We start from the raw sequence: 14,835 nt of genomic DNA, 5'->3' as shown, positions 1-14,835 counted from the left end.
TGTATCACCCAGATGGCTCTTCAATGAAAGACAGGTGCCCCAGGTGTCATCAGCCAGCCTCCAGCTGACCGCCCCTTGAGGGTCTGCCTCACCTTCAGGGAGCTGCCTTTTGCCCAAAGGCTTGCCCTCCCTCGTGTGGCTACACCCACAGATTGAAATAAATGGGATAAAAGGCCCAGCCCTTTGGCGCAATGTGGCACAGCCGTGACGCGTCCCCTTTTCTCCCTGTAGGGTTGGCTGAGGCTCCATCAGGGCTACACAGTGACTCTGCTTCTCCATCTGCCCAAGCCTGTTTCTTCCCCCTCCCTTCCCGATAGTGATCCCAACAAGTACCCTGCATGCCAAAGCTCCATCTCAGTGTTTGCTTCCAGAGAACCCAACCAGGTTGTTTAGGTGCCAAGACTGATCACAGAGAGCTTGCAAGAAGATGGCTCACTTGTCACCTGGCTGGTAATGAGGACATCTGTTTCTTAGTCTAGGAGTTAAGGTGGCCTGGTGAAGTCCCGGCTCAGCAAAATCTCCTTCTAAACTTCATCTTGTTATTGCTCACGCTAGCTGGAAAGTTGGCTTTGGCCTTTTGGACAGACTTCCTGGGCTAGCAAAAGGACTTTCCAAAGGACTGGTTCTCCATCTTTGGAGTGAACCAAATGTGGTTCACCCAAATTTGAACCCAACACACTTTAATATTTTATAAAAAGCATTATTTATTTATTTATTTTTTAGTTGATCGTAGGCTTTTGGTTTGTTTTGCTTTTATTTATTTATGTTACTGTGTACGCATTTACCCCCGGAAGCAATTTAGCAGGAAAATGATATCTGTCTTATTGCATTTAACTCACAGTATATGGCTGAAGAAAGAAGCCATCTTATTTTAGTGTTCCATAGATGACTTACCAAGGAGTTTCGAAATGAATAAAATCAAAACCATCACTCAACAGACCCAAATAATGGTCACTGTTCCTCACACAAGCCCACAAATTCAAAATTATCTCCTGGCTTTGACCATCCTTCCTTCAGCAAGAGCACACAGCCAAAACCAAAAGTTGGGACCCAGTTTAAAGTATTTGAAAAGATTATTCAACATCAAAGGGCCCAAACCTTGAAATCCATAATATCTCCCAAATTAACTGTGGTACAAGATTGAGGTAAGAAAGAATCCTTTTTGCTCCCTGAAAATGAGACCAAGGAAATAGTCTTCCTGAAAATGAGAGCCAGTATAGTGAGATGAATAGTGGCCCCCCCAAAATGATACATTCAGATCCTGATCCCCAGTCCCTGTGAATGTGGCCTAATTTGGGGAAAGGGTTTTTGCAGATGTAATTAAGTTAAGGATTGCGAGATGAGATCTTCCTGGCTTTAGGGCTCACCTAGAAGAGAAAGGGATTGTCCTAGAAGAGACAGGAGAGAGAGATTTGAGAATGGAGGTGAAGGCCATGTGAAGACTGAGGCAGAGAACTGATGTGTCCACAAGCCAAGGAACACCAAGAATTGCCAGCCATCAGCAGAAGCTAGGAAGAGAGGCATGGAGTGGATCCTCCTCCAGAGCCTCCAGAAGGAACCACCCCAGCTGACGTCTTATTGAGGACCTCTGGCCTCCAGAACTGTGAGAGAATAAATTTTCACTGCTTTAAGACACTCAGTTTGTGGTGATTTGTTACAGCAGCCACAGGAAACTAACACAGATGGTGAACAGCTACTTACTCTGACGGTGCCACGGGCTCCCCAGGGAGTGAGCTGAGCTTTGATTTGGGGAAGAGCCAAGTGTACTTTGAAGACCCTGTGTATTTATGTAGCAGGGGTCATTGAGGATATCCACTCGACACGTGTGCTTCATCAATGAGGCATCTTGTTGGCACTGCCCTCCTCTCTCCTGTGCGTTACCTGTAGTGATTAGTTAATGATCAATGGATCACGTTTTTACTTTGTAAACAACACGTAAAATTGTGTTTGAGTCTAGAATTGATAGGAAGGGAAAAGCCACCCTCGTCCTATACAGATTTGAATACTGACCTCTAGATTTGACCTGTAAAAACAAGATAAGCACCAGGCTTTGAAGGAAAGCACCATCTCTTTGGCCTCCCAGGCCTTCCCTCCCCATCCCTCTGCTGACCCACTGCTTCAACACCAGACAGGAAACAAATCAGGAAGACCCAGGAGAGGAACAGCCAGAGAAAAAAGGGAGCCAGCTGTCTAGCAAACAGCACAAACCGCACACAACACTGCTCAAGGCCGCAGTCCAGGAACCAAGAAAACACACGTGCCATACAGAACTTGAATATCTATTATTTAAACTGCTTTTCAAAATAAGATAAAAAGAGAGAGGGAGGCAAACCACAAAACACTCTTAAATACAGAGAAGAAACTAAGCGTTGCTGGAGGAGAGGTGGGTGTGGGGAGGGGCTAAATGGGGGCTGGGCATTGAGAAGGGCACTTGTTGGGATGAGCACCGGGTGTTGTATGTAAGTGAAGAATCACTGGTTCTACTCCCGAAATCATTATTACACTATATGTTAACTAGCTTGGATTTACATAAAATTTAAAAAATAAAAAATAAATAAGTAAATAAACTGCTTTTCAAAAAACTCATTACATAATTAGTAAGAATGGAAAGTCTGTCTCTCCCTATGCCCAAAGTTTTGTTTTGCCAAGCTCAGCCTTGAACCAACTGTTGACATTTATTCTGGCACTTAATGGAAAGAAGAACTCCCCCCTCAGGATATCTCCTTTTTCCCTCTTACTCTGTCCCCTCCTCTTCCATTCTATTCCATATACTGTGGCCAAAATGATCTTACTACAACTGAAAACCTGATAATATTTTTCAGTGGTTTAAAAACCCCTTACCTGCTTCCCATTGCTCTTTGGATACAGATCAAACTCTCCAACAAGCCCCAAGCCCTGGTCCTGGCTACCCAGCTTCCCGTGCACCCCCGTGCTCCTCAGTCACACTGACCATCCTGGAGGCTAATCTCCACCTTAAGGCCATCTTCTTTGATTGACATGCTTTTCCCTCACCATCCTCCATCACCCTCACCCTTCAGGTACCAGTTTAAACATCTCTTTCTCAACAGAGCTTTCTCTGACCTTCTCAGACTAGATTAAGTCTCTCTGCTTTCCTAGAAGTTTGTTCCTCACCTTTGAAGGCCATACCACAAGAGCAAATAATTCTATTATGTCATTTTGTTTAATACCTGTACTACATCTAGACTGCATGTTCCATGAAGACAGAGATCCTGCCTCCTAACACATGCTTGCCACATATGACAAAAAATAGTTACTGAATGGATGGATATTAGCACCATATTTCAGTACCTGGTGCATGAAGTATTTTGTACCATCCAGATGGTTCTGTCTTCAGAAAGCCAGGATAGAATATTTTTGTTTTTCCATTTAAACAGGTACATTTATATTTTTGGCCAAATGTGCTACATGATCACCACCAGGCTGATCTGAAGTGGTGACACTGACATTCCATTGTCTTACCATAAAACATCAGTTTTTCTATTGTTTCAGTCGTTAAACTCCTGGATGTGGTTCAGAAAGGACCAACTTTATACTGGATTTCACATCATGATGAGCAGTGCTATAATTTTTATAACATAAAATATGGAAACCCAAGGGCACACCAAACAGGGGAAGCCCAGTCAGAGGGCTACAGGCTTACTACCTACTCCTCCTTTCCTCCTGGCCTGTCTGCCAGCTGTTACACATCACCGTGTCCCCTGTCATACCCCTGAGGGAAGAGTGAGATTTCTAAAGAAGGAGGGGTGGTCAGGGCACCTCGTTTCTTTGTTGCATTGTGCAACATATGGCAGTGTCCATTTGCTTGGTTAAGTGGATTTATGAATTATGTTATCTAGTTTAAACTTACGTCCATAAATGGACAAGTGGCTAAAAGATCACCACAAATATCAAATATTGAAGGTCATTCTTTTACTCTTATTACAAACTCCTCCTTGGCTGTATTATGAGCTTATAAACAAGAATGATCTAATTAGATAGGAACTTGGCCTCCCAAAAGTTAAAATTATCAGGATTTGAAATGTGGACATACGTCTATTTTCTTTATCAGTAAATGTGCTAAATGTATATTGGACCCTGAGATATTATCTAATGATAGTATTCAGCCACTGTAATTATCAAGGCATTTAAAAAATGTTTATTGTCATTAACTCTAACTTTGAAATTTTCTATTTTCATGTGTGTGTTAAATTTTTTTAAATTTTTATTTATTTTTTGACGGAGGGAGAGCAAGCAGGGGAGGGGCAGAGAGAGAGGGAGACAGAAATTCAACCAGGCTCTATGCTATCAGTGCAGAGCCTAGTGCAGGGCTCAAACTCATGAACTTTAAGATCATCAACTGAGCCAAAGTCAAGAATCAGATGCTGAACTGACTGAGCCACTCAGGCACCCCTTGTGTATGTTTTATTATACATGCATAACATATTAGCATATGTGTATATAACTTATACATGATTGGTTTATCATTTATTTAGGAGTGCCTGCTCATAAAAATGTACTGAAAGCAGACTATGATCAAAGTGTTGTGGGGCACCTGGGTGGCTCATTTGGTTAAGCAACCAATCTTGGTTCAGGTCATGATCTCACAGTCCGTGAGTTCGAGCCCTGTGTCAGGCTCTGTACTGACAGCTCAGAGCCTGGAGCCTGCTTCAGAGTCTGTGTGAGCAGGAGCTCTCTCTGCCTTTCCCCCACTCATTCTCTCTCTCTCCCTCTCTCTAAAAAATAAATAAACATTAAAGAAAAACTGTGGTAAGAGGTCTGCTTCAAAATCAACATGGACCTGAGTTCAAATACTTGTGATACTTCTTACTGTTTGTATGGTTTGGGGTAAGTTATTTACCTTCCCTAAGCGTCAGTTTTCGTATCTGTAATATGGGGATGCCTAGCTTAAAACACGGTTGTGAGGACTAAATGAAAGAATGTGGGTGAGACACTTACTGAGAATGGTGCCTGCCTCATAGGGATGTAGTAGGGATTCAATAAATAGTTAATATCTGCTCAGTTACATGTGTTCATTGATGCTGGGGCTCTGCACATGATACTTCTCTCCTGCTGCAATATCCTCCCTCCCCTTTCTGTACCTAACTCCTATTTGTCCTTTAAGATTCCATCTCTTTCAAGAAGCCTCCACCTTAGAGGCACATAGGTGGCTCAGTTGGTTAAGCATCTGACTCTTGTTTTTGGCTCAGTTCATGATCTCGTGGTTTGTGAGTTTGAGTCCTGTGTCAGGCTCTGCGCTGACAGTGCAGAGCCTGCTGAGATTCTCTCTCTTCCTCTCTCTCTGCTCACCCCCTGTGCTCATGTGCACAGGCTCTCTCTCTCTCCCTCTCAAAAATAAATAAACAAAAACATTAAAAACAAAAGAAGGGGCACCTGGGTGGCTCAGTCAGTTAAGAATCAGACTTTGGCTCAGGTCACGATCTCACGATTCATGGGTTCAAGCCCCACATCGGGTTCTGTGCTGACAGCTCAGAGCCTGGAGCCTGCTTCAGATTCTGTGTCTCCCTCTCTTGCTGCCCCTCTCCCACTCACACTCTGTCTCTCTCTCCCTCTCTGCCTGTCTCTCTCTCAAAACTATATAAACATTAAGAAAATTTTAAAAAAAGAAAAAGAAGAAGAAGCCTCCCCCTTAGACCTTCCCTCCCCCAGGCCAGGTCAAGTGCCACTCCATACTATAGGTGTCTGTTTACTTGTCTGTCTGTCTTCCCCTTGAAACTTCAAATTCCTTGAGTGCTTAAGGAGGGACTAGAACCCATTTATCTGTTGTATCCTCTGTATCTTCAACGACTGGTATGAAATAGGTGCTCATGTTTGTCAGCTGAACAAACAGATAATGAATGTCCACTTGGTCTTCCTTTCTCAGCATATTTGACCCACGTTCTGAGTCAACCTTTAGCACAAGGCACTGACTCGTCTGCCCCTCAAAGAGTATGGCATGAGCCGACCACATCAGGTTTACCATCCCATAGGATTACACAAAAGCATCAATGTCTAAATCCAGTCTCTCTTGAAAACAACCATTCCTCTTTTTTTTTTCAAATGCACTATTTCATTTAACTCAGCAATGTTGCCTTAAATTAAAAGAAATTATATATATATTATATTATATTATATTATATTATATTATATTATATTTCAGTCTATACCCAAGTTTAAAATCTTTCTTGGCTAAAGTGTGTGGTTGATGAGAGCTTAACCACACATGACAACCATTATGCATTCCAAACTTTCTTTTTGCCAAGTATTACTCTGAGAACCTATCCAAGCTGCCTAAGAGAAGATTTGTGGCAAAAAAAAAATACATACTATACACAGGGTATACACTGTAAGTACCAAAGTTTTTTAAGTACAGGCCCTTAGGGTTTGTGGTAATTTAATGTCTTTTTGATTAAAAATATCAATATTTCCATTTGAACTTGGAGGTCTGGGAAACATTATTCTGTTTTACTAATTAATTTTCTCCATAAGGAATTTAATATTAAGGAATGGTATCTTTTATAAGTCTGGTGATAAATATAATTAACTCCTTGAACAACCAGAAGCCTATTGCAGTATTTATAATATACTGGAATTCAAGTTTTAAATCAGTATTTGAACAAATAAATGTCCTGGGAGGAAAAAGCCAAACCTTACTGAAAATATTTGCATAGGTGTTTCTCAAATGATTATGTCTAAAACTCTAGGAAAAGCCATAAAAATTATGCATTTGCTATTCTGGCAACTGCTATTAAATTGCTCACTGGTCAAGAATTTCAGATCAGTTTTTATTTTTATTATTTTTAGAGAGAGAGTGTGATCGGGGGGGGGAGGGGGGCGAGAGGGGGGGGGGATCCCCAAGCAGGCTCCACACTCAGCACAGAACCCGACACAGGGCTCAATTCCTTGACCCTGGGATTATGACCTTAGCTGAAGTCGAGGGTCAGATGCTCAACTTACTGAGCCACCCAGGCGTCCCTCAGATCAGTTTTTCAACATATGCCCAAGTAGTCACAGGCAGGCCTCAAGATAGGAACATCTGATTTCTGGGTATCTGTGGATGAACGGACAGTGTAGTACTAAAGTCCTTCCTACCACAATAGGAGGAGCCTTAATTGTTGTGGCCTGTGGAGCAAGGGTCAAGTCCTTCAATCCTTCCTAGCATTCTGGGTCCCTGATGGAACTTAGAACCTGCTTTCCTTTTTTTTGTTTGTTTGTTTTAAGTTTTTAATGCTTGTTTGTTTTTGAGAGAGAGAGAGAGAGAGAGAGAGAGAGAGACATAGCGTGTGAGCAGGGGAGGGGCCAAGAGAGAGGGAGACACAGAATCCGAAGCAGGCTCCAGGGTCTGAGCTGTCAGCACAGAGCCTGACGCTGGGCTCAAACTCACAAATTGCGAGATCGTGACCTGAGCCAAAGTCAGCCACTTAACCAACTGAGTCTCCCAAGCGCCCTGGAACTTGCTTTCCTAAGGAAATAAGGTTATAGCTCCATGATTTTCAGGGGAAGAAAGTATGCAGTTGGAGGACTTTTTCGAAACCACAAACACCATCTCTCACCAGCCCAAGATCTTTAAAGGTTCCCAGCTATGAGCTGTTACCTTAGGGCCACCACAAGGAAGGCAGCTCTGTACTGGTTCCAGGCTATCCCACAGTCAGAGTGCAACTGAAGAACAGGCACTTGCTATAGAATTTTCTATTGGTGTGTTTGTCATCACAAAATATACATTTAAGCTTCAGTACAGACAAACCAGAACAGTAGAACGTGGTGTACTTATCTAGGAGATAGCCATCATGGCTAAAATTAATTCTGGAATTAATTCTAGAAAAATATATTCCAGACTCCAAATAAAGGTTTATGAAAAAAGTCTGTTCATAAGTTTGGATTTGCTTATATTGGCTTAGGGCATATAGAAACCATGAAAGAATAAGGGGTTACATCGTTTGTTGGTTTAAAGGAGAAATAAAACCAAGGTAAACAGAAACAATAAACTGGATTCTATGACAAGGTTACACTTACAAAAAGAAATGTCTTAAATAAGATTGAAACAATACCTCTATATCTATTAATTCCTTTATAAATGTTCCTCAGGATTCTATCCTATGTCCAAGACTCATCTATCTCGCCCCCGTACTCTCTCTGTGCAATGATCTGGGAAGTGGTCCTGGCACATTCCAGAAAAACCAGGAATGCTGGTTCCCACTCATACTGTTTTTTCTCTCTCTCCCTCTCTCTCCCCTCCTTTCCCATTTCCTTCTCTGTGCCTGGATAATTCCCATTCATCTCTCAGGTCCTGGTTTGGTTGTTTTGTTGTAGAGGTAAGTTTAGGGAGACGCCCTAGAGCCCCTCAGATTAAAAAAAAAATTACGTTTATTCTTGGGAGAGAGAGACAGAGGGTGAGGAGGGGAGGTGCAGAGAGAGAGGGAGACATAGAATCCAAAGCAGGCTCCAGGGTCTGAGCTGTCATCACAGAGCCCAACACATGGCTTGAACCCACAAACCGCAAGATCATGACCTGAGCTGCAAGTCGGATGCTTAACCTACTGTGCAACCTAGACACCCATAGGGCCCCTCAGATTAAGTTAGGTTTCCCTGGTATTTGTTCCCATAACATCTTGGGCTTTGGAACATCCATCCATTTGTAAGCATTTGATTTAGGTGTGTCTTCCTTGTTAAACTACAGATGATATGAGTACCAGTCATGATTCCATCCCTGCCACCTAGCACAGCGCCAGACTCTAAAGAGGTCCTTGTAGTCACAGAGTGATGTGTTGAATAAATGAAGAATATAGAATGAGATCAAAGAGCATGTGGAGATATTTCCAAGTGAGCCTCAGCACAAGTACAAAATGATTATAATATTACAGGGCACATGTGGTAGGTTCCTGACTTTTAAACCCGTAGGTTAGGGATTTCCAAATAAGAAAAAGGAGGGAAGGTGGGAGGAATACAGATCTTAGGGAGCACAGTTGTAAAAACACATTTTTACTTACCATTAATTTGTTGTAGTCACATTACTAAAAGTTAGGTTAAAATTCTAAGTAACTTTAAAGAATGGCAAGGAATTTTAATGTCTATCAAAAAGAACCATATTTTTTACACAATGGACTACTACGTGGCAATGAGAAAGAATGAAATATGGCCCTTTGTAGCAACGTGGATGGAACTGGAGAGTGTGATGCCAAGTGAAATAAGCCATACAGAGAAAGACAGATAACCATATGGTTTCACTCTTATGTGGATCCTGAGAAACTTAACAGAAACCCATGGGGGAGGCGAAGGAAAAAAAATGAGGTTAGAGTGGGAGAGAGCCAAAGCATAAGAGACTCTTAAAAACTGAGAACAAACTGAGGGTTGATGGGGGGAGGTGGGAGGGAGGGAAGGGTAGGTGATGGGCATTGAAGAGGGCATCTTTTGGGATGAGCACTGGGTGTTGTATGGAAACCAATTTAACAATAAATTTCATATATTAAAAAAAATTTTTTTAAAAGGAACCATATTTTTTAAATAATTAACAATACTGTCTTAGTTCACTACTCCTACTATTTTTGCATGGTAGAGGAAGGTAGTACCTAATCACAGCTGTACCTAAAACAATAAATCCTCATGTATCCCCTGTGTATAAGAAATAATAAAATGAATAGATTACATTGGCATAATTCCATAAGAAGTATGCAAGTATCCTTGGAGGTGACTACCTTGTAGGTGGCAAGTTCCTGCTAATTTGAGTCCCTAAGTGTGGTTATCCAACTTTATCCCCACAGTATTATTTATATCATCCAGTTATCCACTCCTCTAATGCTGCAAAACTTTGTTCCCAAAGAAATAAGTACTTTCAGCAATTTATAAGTATTAAATGACTAACTAGCAGCAAAATTTTATGAAAACATACTTCCAGTCTGAGAGTTGATGTTCTACATTTGCATTGTGGAAAAGTTGTGCCCCACATCAATTATCGCATCCAGTAATAAGACACTGAATGCCCTGGGAAACGTGGGGTAGTTGGCCCCTAACTGGGACTCTCACCTTTCAGATTTCTTTTTGTTTTCGATGCCAAGCAGACAAAAAAGGTTTTACCTTAATCCTAATGGACTTGACAAGCATCAATTTTCACATTAGCTTAATGTCTGATCTTCTTTGAAGTGGAGCTGTCTTGAGTTTTAAGCAGAGAAAACACCTTTTCAGCGAGACTTTTAATGATGTTAAAGCAATCAAAGACCTCAAGAGGTAGAATGACAGTGTGTTCAAGCACACAAGAGTGAGGGGAAACCATGAGTCTCCCAAGCGACACACATGCGGCATTCTGGGCCTCTCAGAACGTGGGATGCAGCTGAAGCATTATACACCTGACTTTCCCATGAAGTATTTCAGAGCGAAGGCCACACACAACCATATGACTTACAAGGAACAACAAGAGTGGCAGATGGGGAAGGACAATTGTACCTACCTATTGCCCTGCTTTGTTCTAAACAGTTCTCGTACACACTGCTGCACTTGGAGTTTCCAGGCTGCACGAACAACAAATTGTGAGACATTTACAAACATGGTATACGTTCATAAACTTGCCAAAAAAACAAACAAAACACTAATAACAGTCCTGGAAGAATACAGCAGACAGCTCCACTTTCTGACATAGTTAGTGTCTGACAGGTAACAAAAGGAAGGTGAGATTTTGCATGGGGAACATAGACTCCTAAGATAGCGCACTGTGCAGGGGCTGCAGAGGTGGGTCTGAGGCAGGGGTGGTTGTAAAGGCTGCTGATATAAGGCCCGCATCCTGAGCATCACTGCTTTTGTTAGGGAGGTCCTATTCCAGGACTCAATCCAAGTCTCAGCCAGAAACTGTGAAAGTGTGATTTCCAGGACACTTGTATAAACTCTCAGTATTTAGCAAGCCTCTATCTAACAGTGCATTGGCATATTGGAGCCCTACTCTAATGAGGTTTGTGCCGGGCTCACTTTCCATCCTTAAAAATGTCATCCATCAATTAATATATATATATATATCTATCTATCTATATATATATAGATAGATATATATATATATTGCATTAATATACATATATAGATAGATATAGATATATATAGATATACACAATTCAATCATGGAATGGGATCACTGATGCCTTTGAGAAGGGCAACATCTATCCTTTAGAAAGATTAATCCAGCAGTACCATGCAGAAGGGTTTGAGAGAATGAAACTGGAAACAAGGAAGGGGCTTTCAGAATCATCTGGGCACATGAAGGCCAGAACTTAGAAAGGTACAAGAGGAATGTAAGAGGTTGGGTAAATTCCATCAAAAGATTTCATGGTAGAATCTTCAGTCTTGAAGACTAAGCTGACATGGAGTCCAAAGTGTGAGATAAACAAAAGACTGCAGATTAATGAAACAGCAGCAGTGTCATTAATTAAACATGAGTAAGTCACTAGAGGAATCTGGTTTGGAGTCAAGGAGAAAATGCTGAATTCAATCTTACATAAACAAGTAATGTAATGCTTATGGCATTACAGCTGGAGAGATAAGTAATGGCTGAAGACAGAGAAGCTGGAAGACTGTGTATACAGGTGGCATGCCAGAGGAGAAACCAACGGCAAGGCCAAGGGCAGAGCAAGGGTGGTAAAGGGTGGGGGGCTGGGGTTTGAAGGGGAGGGGGTAGAAGAAAATAAAATATAAAAAGAAAAGATGTAACTTACTTTGAAACAGCTCTATAAGATGACAGGGCAAATTTAGTAGAATGATAATTGTAGAATCTAGGTTGTGTATATGAGTGGTCACTGTATAATTCTTTCAACTTTTCTGTGTGTTTGAAAACATTCATAATAAAATGTTGGAAGACATGAAAATGAGAAAAAAGAAGTAACTAGAGATGGGGGTTGAGAATGACACAATAGAACTGCTTTAGAAGCTAACAGAAGTTCTAAAATTAAGGGAGAGGCAGCCAATGGGTATCAAATTCTGTAGACAGACTCAGAACATTGAAGAAGAAAATTGATTTAGCAATGAAACCATCGGTGACCAAAAAACCATTGGTGACCATTGTAAAAGTAATTTCTATCAAGTTGTCAAGCAGAATTCAGACCTTAGAAGTATAGTGTTGATGTAAAAACTGGGATGGAGATGATGGTTTCTAGAAGTTTGTGGGTAAAAGGAGGTGAGACATTGTAAGTTGGTTGGAGGAATCCAAATTCATTTGCAGACAGAAGATACTGGTAGACGAAGAGAAAATAAAGATTGAGACAGGGGTTGATAGACAGACAGAACAAGGGCAGAGAGTTGGAAGGTGGGGATGGGATCAGGAGCTCAGGGGAAGGATGGCTGTGAAGGCAGTCGCTAAGGACGAGAAGCAAGGAGAATACGGGAAGACGTGGAGACGAGGAAAGGTGAAGTTGAATGTAACATGTTGGACTGCCCTCATCTTCCCAGTGAAAGGAGATGTGAAGTCATCCACTTAGGCAGCGAGGAAGGGGGTGGATTTGGAGTAAAAATGGTCCAGTGCAGGCTCCGACAGTGATTCATTCTCTGGCTCAGTACTGAGGAAGGCACTTTCTCTAAACTAGCATTTGGAAACTCAAATTAAACTCTCTAGTGACAAGGACAGAATCACATTGCTAAGTTCCGGTAACCATAAAGCATTACTTACCAGATAGCACAATTTTTCACACCGTATGGGGCAGTAAGCCATCTGTTCTGTGGCTTGGACTTTGATGCGCACATCTGAAACACCACCTGCAGGTGGCTGCTTCCCTGGGATTTCATTGTAATACTCATGATCTTCTCTCTCCACAGCAGGACCATCAAGAGGCACCTCCTCACTGTAAGGGAAAAAAGAATCCCCAAGAGACTGGGTGGGAATTCAAATGCTGTAGGGGAGGCAGAGGGATCAGAACCATGCAAATCATCCTGAAAAATGCTGCATTCATGTTTTAAAATTATAGCTGTGCTTAAGTGATGTCAAATATCTGGATGGAAGCAACCAGATGGTTGTTTAGCTTTCCACAGACAATTAAAGTGGGGCAAGCCAATGGAAAGTGCCAAGGGTGATGCTTTTGTGTCTCCTCCCAGTGATTAAGAGAAACACACACACACACACACACACATACACACACACACACACACACACTCCTTGAATGTAAGTCATCTATGTCAGCAGGATACAAAATTAAAGTTTTCCTGAGTATCTTCAGCATGTTTGGATTGTACCATTTTGGAAATGTTTTGCTCAAAAAAAAATTAGATATTGGGCAGGGGGCCTGGCCCAGTTTGTGAAACTAAGATGAAAAAAATAAGAGAGTTATGGCCAGCCATCTCGTCTGCACAAATCTGGAGAAGTATATGGGATTCATAAAGAAATATTAGAACCATATGTGCAAGTGGGTAGATTTATGTAAACATGCATTGTTTTAAAAACCGAAACAGGGCAAAACAAAAACAAAAACAAAAACAAAACAAACAACTTTTCTTCCAAATTGGAATTAGTAGCTTTCTTATGAAAAAGAATAAATCAAGTCCTTTGGGATTGAACTGATTCTACTGACAAGCCACACAGTTTTGTCGGGTTCGTTACCTGTCAACAAAGTGATAGCACTAGGATGTAAGTGTTATCCTGGGAAAAATTCAACCTCAAGGCTTCCTAGTAACCCCCTCTCCTTTGCTACCCCAGACCACCTTAAAAAGGGAGATCTCCAAACCCAACGTTTGTTAATACACAAAGTAACTAACCTGGGGGGGGGGGGGTGCATTTAAAAGTACCCAAGACTTTTGTCTCTTGGGTATGAATTCTGCTCACTGTACTCTACACTGCTGGAGGCTGTCAGGCCTGAAGGGCTCAGCTTTCCTTGTAGACTTTCTGCGCCTCAGATAGAACAACCAGATCCTTGGGTCACATCACCTGCCAGCCCTGCCACAGTTTAACTGGAACTCATCTATTTACATTGCAAACTAGCAAACTAACAGCGATTCCGGCTATAGACATTTGATTCCTACTGTTTGCCTCTTCATTTCTGATTTTTTTTAATTTTATTTAAAAAAAAATTTTTTTTAATTTTTTTAAAATTTATTTTTGAGAGAGAGAGAGAGAGAGAGACAAAGCATGAGCAGGGGAGGGGCAGAGAGAGACACAGAATCTGAAGCACGCTCCAGGCTCTGAGTTGTCAGCACAGAGCCCAACGCGGGGCTTGAATTCATGAACTGCAAGATCGGGTCCTGAGCCAAAGTAGGCCGCTTAACTGACTGAGCCACCCAGAAACCTCTTGATATATTTTTTCTAATGGTATGCATGGGATCTGGGATTGAAACAATTCTGAGACATTTGGTATCTGTTATTTTATGATACTACTTAATTCATAACTCTGTATGATATCAGAGAAACAGGGAAGACCCCTTCTTGGAGTGTCTCCTTTAATTTTGATACAAAGCAAGAGGAAATATCTGGACAAATACAAGAGAAAGAAAAATAGAAAATGTCATTATTAGTTTGTACTGAAACTGCCTATTTGTAAGAAAAAATTTACTAATTTCATTAGTCAGTTTGAAAATGCCATATTAATTTGAAAATACAGCAAAATAAATATAACAAGTCAAATAATTATAGAACTCTTGGCTGACCTTTCACAAGAAGTATTCAAAGAAGGATTTTTCAAATACTGTTTAAACCGGAGTTCAAAAGCCTGCCCTATGGTGCTGATGACATCTTGGGCCATTCCGCTGCGGCATTCCAATATGTGGCAGGCTGCAAGTGGACGAACAAAAAGAAACTGTAATAAATTTTCAACAAGAAAAGGTTATAATAAAAATATTTCCAGAACATGAACTGGTACTTGAATAAAAGGGAGTAGGTTTATA

At 41.3% G+C, this 14,835-nt stretch overlaps 1 protein-coding gene across 4 annotated transcripts in view; it reads right to left on the bottom strand.

Annotated features, from left to right (window-relative positions):
* SHC4 (SHC adaptor protein 4) overlaps nt 1–14,835 on the bottom strand; it is a 130,556-nt gene that overhangs the window by 17,642 nt on the left and 98,079 nt on the right. For 3 of the 4 annotated variants that reach the window (XR_006203586.1, XM_042942097.1, XM_042942099.1), the window contains exons 7-10: nt 14,599–14,722; nt 12,635–12,806; nt 10,439–10,499; nt 1,702–1,881 (exon numbers count right to left, since the gene is read on the bottom strand). Coding sequence is in view for 3 of the 4 variants with exons in the window: in XM_042942097.1 (XP_042798031.1) it covers nt 1,702–1,881; nt 10,439–10,499; nt 12,635–12,806; nt 14,599–14,722 (537 nt within the window). In the remaining variant the exon portion in view is untranslated. The remainder of the gene's footprint in view (nt 1–1,701; nt 1,882–10,438; nt 10,500–12,634; nt 12,807–14,598; nt 14,723–14,835) is intronic. The other variant, XM_042942098.1, reaches the window with a different exon arrangement.

Source organism: Panthera leo, chromosome B3 (assembly GCF_018350215.1).
Source record: "Panthera leo isolate Ple1 chromosome B3, P.leo_Ple1_pat1.1, whole genome shotgun sequence".
Taxonomy (NCBI): domain Eukaryota; kingdom Metazoa; phylum Chordata; class Mammalia; order Carnivora; family Felidae; genus Panthera; species Panthera leo.
Note: the sequence above shows the minus strand (reverse complement) of the source record. Positions and strands in the feature narration are given on the sequence as shown.